This window comes from Morone saxatilis, unplaced genomic scaffold (genome assembly GCF_004916995.1).
Source record: "Morone saxatilis isolate NCDOM2014 unplaced genomic scaffold, NCSU_SB_2.0 Contig15, whole genome shotgun sequence".
NCBI lineage: Eukaryota > Metazoa > Chordata > Actinopteri > Moronidae > Morone > Morone saxatilis.
The window spans coordinates 3,778,928-3,797,869 of NW_023339707.1; the positions used below are offsets into that span (position 1 = coordinate 3,778,928).

Genomic DNA, 18,942 nt, shown 5'->3' on the forward strand with positions numbered 1-18,942 from the left:
CATAGGGAGCATGTAAATACAAACCATCTCAGTACTTTCATTGTCATTTGGAATCAGACTCACCCAACACAGTTATTACAGCTAATGCTCTTTTCTCATTGGTGCCTGTAGGCGAGGCTTGTTTTTACCACTGACAGCAGAAAGCAGGTTTGGGCAAGGCCTCAGCATAACTCATGCAGTATGTATGAAACAAGTCAGATTTCACTCTGATTATGGAAAAAAAAAGGAAAGTGACTCTTAAAGGGGTTTATAGGTAGGTTTAATTCTTGTCAGAGCCTGTCTCCTTGCAGATGCTCTCGGTGCTGTAAGGAGTGGTACAAAAACCAAAGATGATCAAAGACTGTTGGAAAAAGTCATCAATGAAAATGTCAGCTGATGCAGTGCTGCAGTGGTAAATGGTAGAACACCCAAATCCATCCTGGGCCGACTTGAATAGTATGTACCTCTTTTTTAATCAAAAGAGAAGAATATAATGCAGCATGCTAGTTTGAGCATGTAGTATTGGTGATTGTTAGTGGGTGTGTGTCTGGGTGTGAAAGGGCGTGGGGGCATAAATCTAATCATAAATAAATAAGAGACACTGATTCCAAACCACCATGAGTGTTTAGTGGTACAGGAACTCAAACATATTGTGTGGAAACCACAGCTACAAAAGCTACAAATTTCACAATGAAAAAGTCATTCACTTTTACACATTTGTCACAACTATTGACTTTTACCTCATGTGACTTCATGTTAATATATCTGAAGGTGCTCTCACTAAAGGAAATTGCATTTTTAAGTTCAGCCAAGATTCCACAGCACAAAAAAGTAAATCAGGGTAAAAAGACTAGTGATACAATGGGATGTTTTGAAAGTCTTTTGTTTTAAGTGTGGTTGTGGGTTTTAACATCCAATCAGATATAAAATCAATCATGTAGGAATCTGTTTTTAAACACATTAGATGTCATATTTTTATGTGTATTGCATTAGAAAAGGTTGATGGAAACAAATTTGAAAAGACTCCTCAATTATATAAAATGGTTCTTATTAAATAATTTCCCTCTGGGATTATTAAAGTATTTCTGATTCTGATTCTGATTCTGCTTTCTTGAGGTGATTTTTGCCTTTTTAGAAAAATAGTTAATGCACTTAGTAGGAAATGGAAACACTTCTCTGTAATAAAATCTGAGGTCATAAACATTTAATTCTGCTCTGACAGTCTCCTCGTCACTCCAATGGCTCTGGAAGGAACCCTTCTCACATTAATACATGAAACAAACTGAAATGTCATATTTCCATCTAGTTTTCTGCATTGCTTATCACTGTTTGAGGTTTGACCAAGTGTGAACCTATTGTGACGTCACCCATTGGTTTGTGGTGTACCATTTTGAAGCTTTGAGTTTGGCATTATGATCGTCGCCATGGCGGTTTATTGGAGCCAGCAGAGGTGATTATTTTACTGAACATTTAATATTTTAATTCTCTTGCTTCTCTCAGCTTTAATGGCCTCAACCCTCACCTTTTAACTTTGTTGTGAGTCAGTGTGTGTGTGTGTGTGTGTGTGTGTGTGTGTGTGAGAGAGAGTGTGATGGCTGCTCCTGTTTTCAGTACTTTACATGTATAAATGTGAGTATGCAGATCTGCTTTTCATAAATGCTCGCTTTTTCATTTCATTGTTTTTTTGTCTTTATTTTTTGTGTAAGGTAAAGTTTTTTTATTTGACTTAATATCTCCTATGTTTTATACAATAGAGGATCATCCTGATAATCTTTTTGGCTGTGTGTGTGTGTGTGTCATTTTATTTGTCTGGACCTCGTCTGTGACACACTTTAAATCACAGCTCTGTAGGAGAAAATCAAGGCCTTATGACTAACACCAAAGTTTGTCAGCTGCCAAAGACATGAGTGGCCAATGATCTTTGTTGACTGTAAGGCATTACCGATGTTCAGTTCCCATGAGAGGGACTGGAAGCAGAAGAAGGAGGAGACCTGTTCTATAAAATTAATAAATCCTTTAGAGATGTTAAGCACAGACTTTCTGTGCCGTATCTCTGCTTTAAATGTTTCATTCATCATAAACCTATAAAAATGTGCATGAGCGCTGGCATCGTAGACATAAGCATCAGTAACTGACAGGGCTGCTCACTAAGGGAAAGTGACTCCAGTGGCATGCAGGTAATTGCCTGCCACCTGTTGTTAAATCTTGGTGACCTTTTAAAATGTGTCAGAGGCAGAATGACTAGAGTTCATAACATAAGTTATGATTGGAAGAGAAAGGGAGAGAGTGAAAAATCCAATGCGCTCAATACAGATACGCTTTGAGGTGGAGTTTTACCTTGAGGTGGTTGGCATTCTTTCTTGACAGAGCTGTTGCTCCGGGGAACCAAGCCTTGATCTATAGATGGTCTGGAGTAAGCAAAAATGAAATAAATCAGTCCATCATCAGTGTTCGAAGGTTTACAAAATGTAAATGCCAAAGTGAAAGATGTTGGGCTGAGATGACTTGTGAATGAAAGAGAGATGCAGTGTTTATGGTAGGATGGGACTAGTTTGAGTTAGTGTGCGACAAGTTGGATTGCTTAACTCTGCAGCACATATACTAGCTATACCATACATATATAGATAGATAATAGTCTTACTTCTTTGTGCAACATCTGTCATGAAACTGCAATGTTTGGGCCTTCAAATCTTGCTGTAAAATGGTTTGGGTAGAAGAGTGCTAACCATTGACTTTATTATTAAAAATATACATACTGTAATCTCTGTGACGTCATCCATAGGTTTGCAAAGGGTCAGTGTGGTCGTCTCTGGCCGTCACCATCTTGGCAGTCCTGACTGCGCTGGTTCCTGGCTAGGCAAAAATGGACGCGTGGATGGAGGGGAGGTGGGCTGAATGAACCCACCTGTCACTCAAGACAGCCATGCCCTTACTTATACATGACTTTAAGCCTTAATATAATTTAAACTGGTGAGTTATATAATAATTTAACCCCTGTACTGTAACCATGTGTATTTCTGCTGTGAAGTTGGACATTTTAACATGGGGCCTTATGGAGATTGACTCGGAACTTCCGTGTTGGCTTCATTTGCCAGCCACAAAGGCTGCTGCTTGGGACTAATGAGCTGACCTGTAGAACATTCTAGTAACAAAGTCAACCCCTGAAAACCCTGCCGTGCATGTGCCATCATAAATCTACAGAGCCTTCTGAAAGGTTACACTATTCTCTTACCCTGACTTAACATCCCTTAAAGCTGCCTTTGAATCCTACTCTCAGCCAAGCAAATAACCTTATATCTATTGTATTTGCTTAGGGTAAAACTAGAATGTTTGTCTTAAATCTTTTCAAGTTTATATTTTTCTCATTCATGAAATTTTAAGTGTGCAACAGGCTTGAGAATGCAAAGAGTAAATCACCTGTTGAATACCAGGACAGGTCCTCGACTCAGAGGCAAGTGCGGAAGCTTGTTCACACTGAGGTGATTAACCATGGGAAAAGAAGAAGCAATTAGTATTAGTAAGACTCTTGGGTGCAGACTGCAGGATGAGTTCCCGGGAGGAGTGGAGCAGGGTGAGGCGTTTGTGGAAAGGTGCTTAGTGTTCAGTGCCACCTTGGCTAAAATAGCGCACTCAACAATTTGAGCGTCTACACTCAACCTGTTTGCCAACATCAACAAACGGATAAAGAGATGCATAAACAACGTGTCACTATGAATCTACTCTGGTGAGATCATTCTACAAAAGACGGCTTGTAGTTTTTGTACAGTTGTCTCTTATGCAACCGCCAAGAATCTGTCACCAAGAGAGAACAGCATGATGCTGATATTCCAACAGCAACTTTTAATATATAGCATATAAATATAATAAGTTACCAGTTCATTAGTGCTGGGTGATTTGACCTGAAATTATAGCCGAACAATACTGGATACTTTAAAGGTTTAAAAAACCTGATGACAATATATAGGTTGGATCTGTCATTGGTTGTTTAGCCATCATCAGTTTTATACACTGAATATTGCAGTATGGCTTCATATAGGTTAGTCAGGGATTCATATTGGTAATAAATTGATTGAATTTGATTATTGTCCTGCCTTACATGATATTTGATATTTTCTTGCACTCTTTATCAACTGTTGTCCCCTGCAACATCGGGGAAAATAGGCTTTGCAGACATTGTTTAAAAGACAGCTGTTAGAACCGTCCAGGTTTCATTCCCTAGTCCCTGCTGAAGTGTCCTTGAAGATGAAGATTTATGTCATTCTGTTCTGTCCCAAAATGATCACACTGCCAATAAAATAATCTTTTATATGCTGTAAGTAGCTCCAGTAAACTGAATATGATACTAATTTGTATTTTTCTGTCGAGTTCCACATTTTGGCTTGCATGCTCTTACATAATGTTCAATAACTCTGCAGACGCAGGGATGCCTGCAGGTGCTTTATCAATAATTCATCACCTAGAGTATGACAGTAAAGCCAGTGTAATCTTGAATCTGAAATTGATATCACATAAAACCGCATTGTTTTTCTATGACTGGTAACGGTAAAAAAATTCAGTTTCCAGATTTTAGGCAATTGTCTTTTATTAAAACAAATATGTCACCAGCCCTATCCCACCTCATTCACTCAAACTGCACTATAAACTTGCTTTGCTCAAGCTAAAGTTAAAGGTGCGTACTGTACCTCTGAGCATATTACATGAATTACCTCTAGCTATTTCAGTGAGTGACAGAGTGACAGCGAGGAATTAAAACAATAAACCAGTGAACTGATGCACTGATAAAACCCAAGAGTTACAGAAAACACATACTGATACTGAAACATTCCAATCTGAAAAAAGAAAAGATAAGATAGTTTGATCACACACTTGGAAAGACACAGAAATTAAATAATTGAATAAAAAAAGAATAGAAATATATATATATAATAAATAAAATAAAATATAAGATATAATATATATACACCATTTTATATACAGATTAATAATGGAACATTGCACAGAGATAATTGCAAATATTTATTAATATGGCCATGTTGTAGCCTCATAATAATTTTTAAAACAGTATATATGTGTGTGTGTGTGTGTGTATAAAGCACATTGAATGTAGATGGGTGTTTTTTTTTTTTTTAAATCTCAGCAGTGAAATGCATTATACAACACAACTTTGCCGTCCCTTCACGCTACACACTTCTGAGTCTTTACCACAACACTAAACAAAATGCCAAAAGGGTTTTTCAAAACCAAACAAATCAAATTTCTATGGAAACAGAAGTTAGCAACTGAGCACATGACCCCCAAGATCAAGAAAAAACAAGGTCAAGATCATCTTCTGGAGAGTTTATTGTGTGTCCATTTGTATTTTGGACTACATTTTTAAAATGAGTTTATAATACTGTTGAATTCATGTATGCTAAGAGTCAAAGCTAATGTAGCAGACTTTGCTAGCTAAAGGTTTAAATTAAAATGCTAAAAGTTGTCAAAAGTGACAGTCGCTGCAGAAACACCCAGATCCACTCTCATGGGTAAATAACGGCCCCAGGGCAGCCTGCTTTACAGGTTGTGCAGCTGTTAATGATAGGAATATTTATTATATGCAGCTGGACTGTGGCCAGCTTTTCCTGCTCTGAGAGTGAGCACGTATACAGAGGATCCTTCGCCAGCTCATCTCTGGGCTACATGTCACTCATACATGCAAAAAAAAACATCTAAATGAGCAGTCTCATAAATTATCCTCATCTGTTGCGTATGCATTCATTTTAAACATCATGCGTGTCAGGACATCTGCAGTGTAATTTAAGATATGGAACATACTCCTCAGAATGCCTGAGGTGATTATGTAAGGGAGTCGAAGTCGAGGGCGGTAACCTTCCACCAGCATATCAAAGTTATATAAGCCATTACTGGATTGATGAGGTCTAGCAAGATTACATGCCTGTCGTACCTCGCATGACATTAAGAGTGTCTTGATAGAGCATCCATCCATATGTCTTTAAATCTGTGTGAAAATCTGAAACACTCTCTTAGTAGTTCTTTTAGATGAAATGGCACCCAGCATTCATGGGCTGTGGTGCTGCTGCAGTTTGTTTCCAAGAAGTCACCTGTCAGTTACCACAGCACTGGACACATTGTAATAGACTTCATCGTGATGTTACCCATTGGTTTGTCGAGTACCCTTCTGAGGCCTTGTGTATGTATATGTACATTTTGGAGCCAGCGGTGGTGACATGCTGTGAGTTGAGCTGCTCTCATTGGCTGCACAGTTTTGATTTGACCGTAGCAATGGCAATGGCTAAACAGTACACTAAAATATATTTCTGAAAAGATTTTAGGTGAGAAATAGGAAGTAACAGAATCTTGACTCGTAATTCATCAGCACTGCCTAGTTTTAAACAGTTTACATCTAAGTGTTGTGCGTTGCCCTGGCGGATTCACTCAGAATGACTTGTCAATCACAAGGTAGCCACGCCTAAAGGCCTGCTTTATTGTCTATTTTACTCTAAATTGGATCATAATTTACTAAATGAACATTTGAAGCAAGAGATTGAGACCATAAACTTAATAAGGAAACTGTTTATTGAGCTAATCAATCAAGTGAGAAGTCAGCTCATTTCTCCATGGCACTGGTTTTTATTGCAGCCAATGGAGCTGCCCCCTGCTTTAAGACACTTCCGCTTTGGCTTCACTTCACAGACCTGGAAGCTTTGTCCATTATATATACTGTCAATTGACCGGACCGACTGTGGTCTTGGGACTTCACTATTCCAGATCTTAGTTGTTGCTGTGTTGTTAACCCCATCACTACACTCAGAAATACACAATATACATGGAAAGGACTGAAGCAGTGCTTCCAGATTTACTTGCAGGTTACTTCAAAGTTTGTCTATCTGTGTAATCTCAGGATGCAGGTATTGTTGCCAGGGTGTGGTTCGTCTTTCCCACATCTCATTAACTGTCACTTCTTTGATGTTGGTCTCATGTATTAACCATTCACAAACCCAGACATACACACACACACAATGTGACTAGCCAGAACACAAATGGATACAATTCAAATAAAATAACCCTTACAGACCATTTGTGTTTGTAAATTGAATAATGAATTTGTGTTTTTTGTTCAAATACTACACATGCACAGCTCTACCCTATTTTTGGTTGCCAATGAAGGCAGCAAAGAAATATGCGAGGATCTTGTTCTACACTGCCAGCTTCAAGTTCAGCTTTGCCTCCGCTGTGCCAGTTTGCCCTCTGGCTGTTGTAGTACTGGGTGTGGCTGCAAAAGATTAGAGCTGTAGAAAGGTGTATCCCAGTGACTGGCACGTTTTCAGAACCCTGTGCCACTTTTATGGCTTGCAGAAGAAGCAGTATTGTCATTACTGCAGCATTCAGGTAGTTATGTGCAGTATAACAACTATATCTGATGCAGTCTGTAAGTAGCAGGACAGTGACACATTTTGTTGTCTAGCGTAGTATCTGCTAATGCATAAATATATATAAATAAGCAGATACTTCCCTGTTGTTGCTATGTACTGCACCATGGTAGATGTCTCTCTGTGTCTCTTCACTTCTTGCTTGATTCTGGGATTTCTGGTCTTCAGTTTGGTCTTCAGCAAGTAAAATACATGAACTGCAACTTTAGCTGCATTGAGATGCATGTTTAGGTTATTATTCAGTGTTTGCTGCATTGTCATTAAAGTGAATAGAAAGGGCTATGAGCTAAGTCCTACATGTAGGGAACATTGCAGTCATGGTGGTTAACTGTGTACTGTATCCTCCTAATTCATGTGAAGGTGTGGCAACCATAATAATCTTCTCTTTATGCAGCCTAGCAGAATTCCCCTCTGGCTTGATGGACCCGGTCCACTAACACTCCTCTGTAGTGGCTTTTGTAGAACAAGTAATTGATGTGAATATATGATGTGAAAGAGGGAGTAGTAGAACTGTGTGCAGATGTAGTCAGCACCATGCCTTAATCATAGAAATGTACTGCCACTGACTGCACTGACTGTCAACAGCTCAGTGGGACATAACAGCTTTAAAAAGGGCTGTCTAAATATAAAATATATATATATAACACGATGCAGATAAAAAGAATGACACATAGAAAAAATAATTACTTCACTTTATTCTTGTACTACAGTATGGCCAGAGCAAAACAAAGATAGAGACAGAGGACTTAAGTAGATTCCCCTTTAACTTGACATTTCCACTTTTTTGGGACTAAAATACATAATGAGTGTGCAGTGTTTCAACATGTCGTACCCTTTAGCTGCTGCTGTTCAGTGGCTTAACCTTTTGTGTATTGCCTAGAGGAGACCTTTACAGATAAACAACCTGACCTTTAAGATATCCCTAAAGGAATTAAAAAAAACAATTGTGAGAATGAGAGATTGTTTTTTGACTGTTGTGCTGTGTTTATTTGAATACACCAAGACAACTCAGAACCCATATAGTTGCTTGTAGCACAAGACAAATAAATCTGATTGCCAGAAGTCGCTCATGCTTAGACAGTTGCGCCCCATGTACCAGGGCTGAGTCCTTGCTGCAGCAGCCACAGGCTCAACTATATAAACTATATATATATTTGTATTTTTGCGAGCATCTCATGTTTATGAGTTTCATTAGAGATAAAACAGAACTGTGCTCAGTGTGGTTTCTGTGGTACAAGGATACGAATAAAATATTTGGGCAAAGCTAATTGGTACTAATTCAAACAATTGATACAAATCACTAATGTTAGTACTAATGTATGTTAAAGTAGCAAATCCACAAGAGTAATAAACCTTGAAAAGTCCTCAAAATTATAGCGAACTTTCCAAACTTCCAATCTTTCCTCATCAGTAATGCCAAGTGGTTACAAAATGCCACTGGGAAAATTTGTTTTTATTCGCAGCTGAACCCACTTAGTACAGCAATATGAACCCAAAATAAACAGGTTTTACTGTGACTCTTATAGCAATACTTGTATCAAAAGCATTTAGAAATAATCATGGTGCTGATTTGTAAAGTCAGATCTGTCTGACAAGCCAACAACTTTTAAAATGCTTGTTTTCTGAATGGAGTTTGGATTGATCAAGGCTTTGCTAACTTAGTTCATATTAAAGTTCATACTTTCCTCTAAGCAGTCCCCTTTTTGTCCTGTCTCCTGTGGACACATGGCTACAATAACAACAGTGCAACTGCAGACAGGTTGACATGTGAGAGTGAATCCTTAAAATTTTAAAAACTAAACTCTGAGCTCTCCTAGTACCAAAATGACTCCGGATCAGAGCAGAATCCAGTGTGACTGCTGGTGGAATTATAGTACGGGGCCAGGGCACAGCCAGCTATGGCGAGCTAGTTAGCTTGTTAATATCAGTGGATATCTCAACACAATACATCTTTGACATAACGTCATAGCTTTTAAACATTCATGAACCATAATTCTGGTTATGTCTTATAGGTGATTGGTGGAAAAAGATAAACATCCCATGAGCACAGAGTGCATGATTAGCTTCTTGCATCTACAGACCCTGTCCGAGCTGAGAGCTCCCCGTGTTACTACATGTTTATAGCTAGTTTAACAAGAAGTGGGGAAGTTTATCATACTCTATAATCAATGCTTTGCTAGACTATAAAATTGTTTGGTGACAGCTGCTAACTCAGGCATGACAGAGGTGGTACACCATGGCTTGTTAAAAGAAAAACAAATGCAAACAAATACAATGAGTCAGTAGTGTGTCACTAGTGTAGTAGTACATGTGTACAGATAAATTAAACAGGGTTGCCAAGGTAAATTTAGTTTGGAATGAGATTTGGTATGGGTTAAGTTGGTGTATTGTTATAAGTAAGCCTTCTGTGACATTACCCACTCCTCAGGAAGTTTGTTTAAAATGTTCAGCAGCCAAATTCACAATATTAAATAATTTATAGATGAAAAGCCAAGTCAGTAATCATGGTCAATGATGAATAAGTATGGTACGTTTTGCTTATAATGTATATACTAATATTTTTTATTGCATTTACACAATTGCACACTTTTCGCTTAGCATTGAATGTGTTGTTTTCCACAATATTGGACTTGTATGAGGTTGAATGGCTGTTTGAATATCTGCTCTGTGATTCCTGCTATGCACCTCTGTGCATGGATCTGTAATGACAGACAGCTTCACGCTCAGATTAAATATGGTATTATTTATTTTTTATTTATATTATTTTATATATAGATTATAAATACTTTAGACAAGATGACAGTCCACACATAGTTTATACAGGTTTTGTTAAAATGTTAAATGCACATGAAAACGCAAAAAGAATAACCATATTGCAATCAAGGTGCATTAAACTGTACATGATATTTAGACATAGAACATTTTACTACAAGATAAAATGCAACATTCATGTCACTCCAGTAGGCCTCCCTTCTTAGATTATTCATGTGTCCTGTTGCCTTAGGACTTAAACCTTCTCTGTACTAGAGTAATTATGCTTCTCCATACAGGTGGAGTTTTATCATTGTTGACCCTCATTATACACCTCCCATGCTTCTGTTTTTTCAATAGGACGTTGCTTGAAGATATTCAACCATGTACTGTAAAATGAGCTTGGGTTTATATTAACAATGCAAGGGCAACTTTTCCAATGACTTATTAGAGTAATACACCCTAAAAAAACGTGCGTTTAAGAGATGACATGTTCTCCTGGTCTCAATGGGCTTGACTCACCTGACCTGACCACCAAGGTGTGGCACACAGTCTATGACTATTTAGTCATAGACTGTGTCCTGGCCAAGACAAACAGCAAAAAAAAAAAAAGTTTTTACCACAGCACAATGTTGGAGGTTGCTCTCAAGTGCGATCCACAGCAAAGTATCAACTTACAACATTATATAATACGCTAATAAAACGCTGTTCTAATTGGCATTAGAAAATAGCAAGTATTGCTACTATTACTACTTTCAACTCCTCTGCCTCTTTAATTACTCTTTCTTTTCTCTGCAGGCCCTCTTGCCAAGTTTCAGTAGAGTAAACTCCCATCTCAAGGTTGGTTCTCACAGAGAAAATGAGCTTGTGAACATTCCACTACATGCACTGACTAGCAAGCCTGAAATGTCACCAGTCATATCAAGTGAGATAAAATACAATCCTGTACCAGATGTGTGGGTGCCACTGCCTTGGAATGGTGAACAGCTTTTTGGTTTAAAGTAATGATATTTATTGTCATGACTATCAGTTTTTATGAAAAGGTTAAAAATGTAAAAGGGTGGGGCCCTCATTGACACTCATTGTCTTTGCAGTAGTCCTCACATAGGAGGAGCAGTAGAAATGACGCATAAATGTTTTATATCTTTTTCTATACAGTTTTCTATCCATTACCACACTTATACAGTTAAGTTATGGACACATACATCTTTAGTTTCACAGAGCAGAATTCTAGGAGAACAGTATTAACATGACAGTGGTTCAAGACTTCTGTGAGGTAGCCATGAGATCAGTTATTTCCATTTTTAGCAGAAAGTTCAGCTGTCTGCTGTACTGTAGGTTTGTGGTTTGGAAGGAGGTGTTTATAGTTAGTGGTGGAGGAAGTTAGGCATCCTTAACTTAAAGAACTAGTGTGTAAGATTCAATGGCTTCTAGCGGTGTAGTTGCTCATTGTAATATTATATTGCATTTCTGCCATTAGATCATGTTAAATGTTACACACTGGACAATAAAATCAGTGTAAAAATGCTCTATTACAAGTACAAGTATAATTTAAAAAAGAATACTTCACAAAGAAAATGATTACAAATAAAGTAAAATAACTGTAAGGAAAATTAGCAAATCTTAAATCATAAAATCTGGAACTATAAAACATTTTTGCACAAAATATTCACTGACACTCACTGAAATACTTGGAAATTAAAATTTTCAACCCTGGAGTGTTATTGGTGGATATGAAAAGACATATTTTCTTTTTTGGCATTTTTAAAAAGTTTCAGTTTTTTTAAAGGCTGCAAATCAAGTCCCAATGAAATGTCCTAAGGTTAAGGCTGGCAACAACAAAGTCTGTGGCAACAGCAGGCCCTCCTCTTCATACAGAAGGACGAGGCCAGGAACAGGCCTGCTTGTGCCCAAAAGAAATACCTGCCTCAAATCTATTTATACTACTATGAAAAAAAAGAATGTGTATAAATAGCCAGAAAGCAATTCTTCAAAAGTTTATTGAAAAGGCAGTAACAGTGGGAAAGTGTATATTAGTAATTCAACCTAAAAAAAACACCAAAATATGCCATAGAAGTGTAATAAAAACTGTCATAAGGAAGTCACCACATATTGTTCCTCTCTCGATAAAGGGTTAAAATAGTTCCTAATTCATTCAGTATTCATTCATCAGATCTGTCAATCAATTGATAATTTCAGCAAAACTTGCATGAACTGTTGGGTAGTTTAATCTAGAACAAAGCATCATAATTCGTCTTGTGTTTTGCTTGTAAAAACATTTTTTTAAGTAAGAAACGAAATGTATTGGAGTAAAAAGCACAATATTTCCCTCTGAAATGTTGTGGAGTAGAACTATAAAGTTGCATAAGAAGAAAATACTCAAGTAAATTTGTACTTAAGTACTGTACTTGAGGTTATGTACTGCAAATCCCTGTACATTCATCTGCACCAGATGTGGTCTTCATCGTCCTCTACTTGCCATCCCCCCTTAAGCATGACTGGATTTTAATTGGAATGCACCCCAAAAATTGAAATACTAATAGCAAAGCATGCTATGTGCTTCACAGTTGCATGCATGCATTTAATGCATGTGAAGTAGTGGTGGTAGTAGTAGTGTTGCACAATTAGTACTGAATCCTGAAACAAACCAGGCCTGCCAAGTCTCAGTGTGCTGAGCAGCAACCGACACGTGCAGCCTGCCACGACTGTCTCACTCGTCACTGTGATGGTGGAACGTAATAGCTGCTGATTGTGTTTGGTCTGCCCTAGGTCAATGCTTTGCCCTGTGGCCTGAGACCAGTTGGTGTTCACCTACCAGGCCAACCAGGTTTCAATGAATACATGGTGACAATCTTTCCCAAACCATAATCACGTGGATTTAGTTGCCTAACCATACATTAAGGTTTAGTTGATGTATATTTAGGGAAACTACTGCAAATAAACCTAAAAACTGTTAAAAGTGAACACTTTGCAGATATGAATATACTTTATAGTGCTTTGTTTCCCCCAAAACATGTTTAATTAATGCAAAGATGCTTGAACATATAGTATGTTGCAGTATGTAGTTCTTAGACGAAAGAATATTAGAAGTGAGAGTGAAGCACTGGCATTTTTTTTAGGTGTGGCTCAGTTTTGCCCTACAGCTCATTTAGATGCTACTACCGTACAGAGAGTGGGAGGCCAACACCTAAACCAGAGCTGTTGAGATGTGTTTCAACAGGTATCAACAGTTCCAATTATGAGCACAAATCTTAAATCTACATGTAACGCCGGATGTTCTTTTACTTAATGCAATAGAGATCCAAGGTGTAAATTACCTTTTTAAAGTTTAAACATTTAAAATAGTGCAGTAAATATTCATAACGTGTAAGTACATTTAAGTAGTGACACTGAACCTAGCGATCTACTGAAGGGCCTAGAGGTGTGTGAGTATTAAAGATAGTATGTACAGTGCCCTCAAGCACCTACAAGCTGCAGGCCTGAACACATAAACAACAAGGTGGTGGAATTAAATAAATAACTCTGGAATTCCAGACTCATTTCTGAGTGTTTACTTATTTATCCTTCCTGCATTACAGTATGGTCAAAGGGTCAATTTACCCAAATGAAAAATTATATTTTTTCACTCATCCCTGCTTGTGTTTAGCCATGCAGCTTTTAATGTATCTGTCTCTGAGATTTCTGCCTCCACCCCAATACAGTAGAAATGCTCACAGTAGTAAAAAAGTTTATGACATATGTAAATAAAACAGCAACATTGTGTTCTTGTTAATCTACATCACCCCTGACAGTGTGGTGTGTGTTTTTTTAATCCCAGATATCAATCTTATTAAATTTAACTCATGATTATATGTTTTATTGTAGTTGGCTGTTTTATTTTGTTGAATTCTGTGATTGCAGAATCACAAAACGGATTGAAAACTGGAGATAAAGTATGCAGTGTTTGTGCGTCGCCCTATATATCCTAAATAAGGATCAGAGAACATGGTCTTTAAATGGTCACTGTATGGCAAAATTCTACCAGAATTTGAGCAGTTGTTAATTCAATGCAAACGTGAAAGTCTTCATGCACAAATGCATACATACAATGTACTAACATGCATACATTCATATGTAAGATCAACTTTAAAAACAGCTGGTCAGAATGTGTTTTGCAAATCCTAGTCAGATTTCACCTATTTAAATGCTAGCAGTAGCTCTAAATATTCGTATTTTATCTATCTTGCAAGAAGATGAAAAGCAGAAAACAGTGGATCGGTGAGTATGTAGGGCTTCTCTCCACCTTCCAATTCCTCCAACCACCCACATCTCCCAGAAAGCCCTCAGCTAATCAAGTAAAAATGTCCTTTTCCCCCTTTCACTCCAGGCTCTGATGCCATTCCTCTGCGAGCACCTGGGTGTGTCAAGCCCCGATCACTTTACAGGGGTGGCACTCCTACCTGTCTGACAGGCTGAGCTGCTCCAAGCCAATCTGCCTGCCTGCAAGTGCACCTTCCAGGATACAGGTAATTGGAGGAGGGTAGAGTGGGAGGTGCAGTTGAGGTGGAGCTCACTGGGACCTCCTCCACAGTTGGAAACAGATAAAAATCCATCACGGACAGAGAGAAGACACTTAGAGGGACTTGACTCTCCTCTTAGTGTGCTCTGCCAAACCTCTCTCTCTCTGCTCCCCCTTTTCTCTGTTAATCCTTTCCTTTCAGAGGAAACAAAACCAGCCATGACGTCGTCCAGATCTAGTATGACCGTGAAAACGGTTAGGTCCAGCTTTGGTGGAAGCGGTGGTGGAGGTGGCGGCTTCAGTGGTGGTAGTTTCAGCGGTGGTATCAGGAGTGGAGGAGGAGGAGGAGCAAGACAATTTTCCTCAAGATCGGCCGTTATATCATCAAAACCGGCATACTCAGTGTCATCCAGTTTTGGAGGCGGCTCAATGCTTAGGTCAGGTGGTGGAGGTGGTGGTGGTTATGGCTTCGGTGGAGGTGCTGGGGGGGGGGGGGGGGGTAGTTATGGTTTCGGTGGAGGTGCTGGGTGTGGTGGTGGTGGTGGTGGTTTCGGTGGTGGTTTCGGTGGTGGTTTCGGCGGTGGTCTTGGCGGTGGTCTTGGCTTCGGTGGTGGTGGCGGCGGAATGGCTCCGATCACAAACGTCCAAGTCAACCAGACCCTGCTGGCCCCCTTGAACCTTGAGATCGACCCTGCCATCCAGACTGTTCGTACCCAAGAGAAAGAGCAGATCAAGACTCTAAACAACCGCTTCGCCAGCTTCATTGACAAGGTGAGTAGCCTTTTTCTGTCAGTGACTGAAACAGACACTGTCCCACACCATTTAATAAGAATGAACTGTTAAAATACGTAATGGTTTTGATATGTTAACCCTGAAGTAGTGATGATGATTTAGATGCACTGCACCTGTGGAGTATATTGGTTTGTGCAAGAAGCGTGACTAGCTGCAACAAAAAAAGGTGCAAAGGCCACCTGAGCTCATTAAATATTACACAGCAACTGATCCAAACCTGAATGATGTGCACACACAGGGCGCAGCTAGAGATAACTCTAATACTACCAAGTGCACTATTAGTAGTATGAATATAATTTAGTCGACTGAAACTGCAGCGAGGGTACCTGTCATCTTAAACAGTGTTCACGTCAGCTAGCCTCTACATTGAAACTGAAAGCCGACCATTACTCCTTTAACTTCTCTTTGAATAAGCTGTAAATGACAACTTGCCAGCTGTCTCTGTGTAGAGTGAGAGGCAGGAAACATTAGAGTGGTCGTATCCAGTGACTGGTGGCTCTCAATATAAGGGGAGGAAAGTATCAGGTTATCACCTACTGCCATGGCAGCAAGGACTCACAAGCTAAGTGGTGCTGCAGAAAGTGGACCCCATCTTAACTCTTTGCAATGCATTGTACAATACTTGCAAAGTTCAAGTGGATGTTTCAAACATTTCTGCATTGCTATTTATTCCGTATGATTAAGGACAGGTTTTTTTAATTCACCCATATACACCTTTATGTAAAACTGAAGACCTTGAAATGAGGATGAGGGGCCTTTTGTCCCAGGCAGAAATGAATAACAGGTTAATGGCACCCTGCAAGAGAAAATGCTCAGTTAGCTTTTTCTGCATTGTGTGCATATTGCACACTGGTGATCTGATCCTGTTCATTCACGGTCGACTTCCAATGATTAAATGATTCAAATTAAACATTGTTCAATGATGCATTCACACTATTGCAAGTAGTGGTATAAGGAGAGTATGAATTATGTGTGTATTGTGAATTTTAAGTTGATATTTCTGTGAAATAGAATTACACAAATGGCATATCTGAAGTATCTGTACTCAGTCAATGTGACAGTTCATAGCTTTGGGCGTGTAGCATTAATTACTAAGGGTTGAGCCAGGCAAGTTCACTCAGTGAAAGTATGCATCCTGGAAGCAAGGGAGTGGTCAGGCAAGGGGAGGGGCAAGGCTGAGGCGTGGCACTGGCCTCACCTAAAAAGAAAAAGGAGAGAAAAAAGGCTAATATGCACAGTCAAAATGGAGGAACAGGCTCCACCTTCTGTAGGGTTCAACAGCAGATGGCACGGCACTGTACACTGTGCTTGGCATGAGTCCTCTGTTTCCTAGGAACAGGCTTTGAAACATGTTTTTCGGGATCATGTCAGATGCTCTCAAACAATGTCATTAGATTACAGCACAGTTCAATTCAATTCAATTCAATTCAATTTTATTTGTATAAAACCAATTCATAACAGAAGTTACCTCAGGACACTTTTCAAAATGAACTCTTTATAACATTATTTACAGAGACCCAACAGTTCCCACCATGAGCAAACACTTGGCCATACCATAAAACCATACTATGCAGGGAGACTGCACTGGATTGTCATCCCTGCCCTCTAGGAGCATTTGAACACAGCAGCTGCCAATATTGGTGCAAGAGCTTTTTGTGTGGGAAAGTCACACACAGGTGTGGCTTGATGGTTCATCCTAGGAAAGTAAAACAAAGAAGACAAACATCTTTGTTACCTCAGAGCAGGCAGGCCTAATCATGAAGAAAAAGGACAGAAAATATAATCTACATATTTGTAGACTGGTGAAAGTAGTAAAGCCCACAAACTTATAGATATGGATAATTCAAGTATATTAAGTCGTTCTATTTATGCAGAGTTACATCATTTGAGTAATGTGGCTTTGTATTCATATTCATAGTAATACCTTTCCCCTAGTACCAGTGGATCTAAACTTGGCAAATGATTTTGCCTTTCAGGTCCGCTTCCTGGAGCAGCAGAACAAAATGCTGGAGACCAAGTGGAGCCTGCTGCAGGACCAGACCACCACCCGCTCCAACATCGACGGCATGTTCGAGGCCTACATCGCCAACCTGCGCAGACAGCTGGATGGGCTTGGCAATGAGAAGATCAAGCTGGAGGGAGAGCTGAGGAATATGCAGGGACTGGTGGAGGACTTCAAGAACAAGTGAGTTCACACCAGCACAGGAAACAGGAAACCAAGCACGCAGCAGCTGACCTACAGTTGTTGAAGCCCATGCTCGTTTTCCATCAGCTAATTTTTCTACTCTTTGTGTCAGATATGAAGATGAAATCAACAAGCGCGCTAGTGTGGAGAATGAGTTTGTGCTCCTCAAGAAGGTGAGAGTGGATCTGCGGTTACCACCATGTCATTAGCAACAGTGGAATTAATTATTGCTCTCCCTCTAACCCATCACCAATGCATAACACTTCCTTCTTCTCTTCTTACAGGATGTAGATGGCGCATACATGAACAAGGTTGAGCTGGAGGCCAAGGTTGACGCCCTTCAGGATGAGATTAACTTCCTCAGAGCTGTCTATGAGGCGGTAAGATAAATGGGAAACACTTCTTCAGTTACACATTACACATTAAAGGGGTCAATAAATGCCACTGGCAGGACAGATAACAAACAGAAGTAGATATTGGACTACCTTTACTCTCCAGCTCTTTCAATTTTATTTTAAAAAATGACATATATGTTTTGTGCAGGAACTGCGTGAGCTGCAGGGACAGATCAAGGACACCTCAGTCATTGTGGAGATGGACAACAGCCGCAACCTGGACATGGACTCCATTGTGGCAGAAGTCAAGGCTCAGTATGAGGAGATCGCCAACCGCAACCGTGCAGATGCAGAGTCGTGGTATCAGCAGAAGGTTGGTACAGAGAGAAAGTATTCTCACCACAACTCTAATACGAAACACACAAATGGACAGGACAGTTTCTGCAATCTGTACTGAATCTGTTATTTTGAATCTTATTCCTTCAGTTCCAGGAGATCCAGAGCACTGCAGGCCAAGCTGGAGATGAACTTCGCAACACCAAGAATGAGATTGCTGAGCTCAACCGCATGATCAGCCGCCTCCAGAATGAGATTGAGGCAGTCAAGGGACAGGTAAGTTCACAGTTACAGCTTAATACTTATAAAGTATAAAAAGCGGAAGGTGAACATTCAGAAGGCATTTTGACTGAGAACTATCACATCTGAAGCTTCTGCTAACTTTTCAACCTCCCAGCGTGGCAACCTGGTCTCTCCTCCAGCAGTTCCTGCCGCAGTGGGACGTTCGGGGGCGCTTCTTCAATATGCTCCAGAGCCAGTTTTGACGTTCATGAGCACTCCGGTACTCGCAGACCCTGGCGGGCCATGTCCTGTTTGGCCTCTCTGCAGGGGGCGTTTTCCAGGTCACCTAATTGCGGGACCTTGGCATCCTTCCAACTGCCATCTCACCACGCTCCTCAGCCTCAGCGATCTGGGCCT

The 18,942-nt window shown here is 39.7% G+C and overlaps 1 protein-coding gene across 1 annotated transcript in view; it reads left to right on the top strand.

Moving 5' to 3' along the window:
* Positions 1-14,760: 14,760 nt before the first annotated feature.
* Positions 14,761-18,942, top strand: part of LOC118324981 (keratin, type II cytoskeletal 8-like) — a 6,764-nt gene continuing 2,582 nt past the window's right edge. The window contains exons 1-7 of the mRNA XM_035657507.1: positions 14,761-15,426; positions 17,424-17,632; positions 17,745-17,805; positions 17,917-18,012; positions 18,176-18,340; positions 18,454-18,579; positions 18,701-18,805. Coding sequence (XP_035513400.1) covers positions 14,875-15,426; positions 17,424-17,632; positions 17,745-17,805; positions 17,917-18,012; positions 18,176-18,340; positions 18,454-18,579; positions 18,701-18,805 — 1,314 coding nt within the window. The 5' untranslated portion in view covers positions 14,761-14,874. The remainder of the gene's footprint in view (positions 15,427-17,423; positions 17,633-17,744; positions 17,806-17,916; positions 18,013-18,175; positions 18,341-18,453; positions 18,580-18,700; positions 18,806-18,942) is intronic.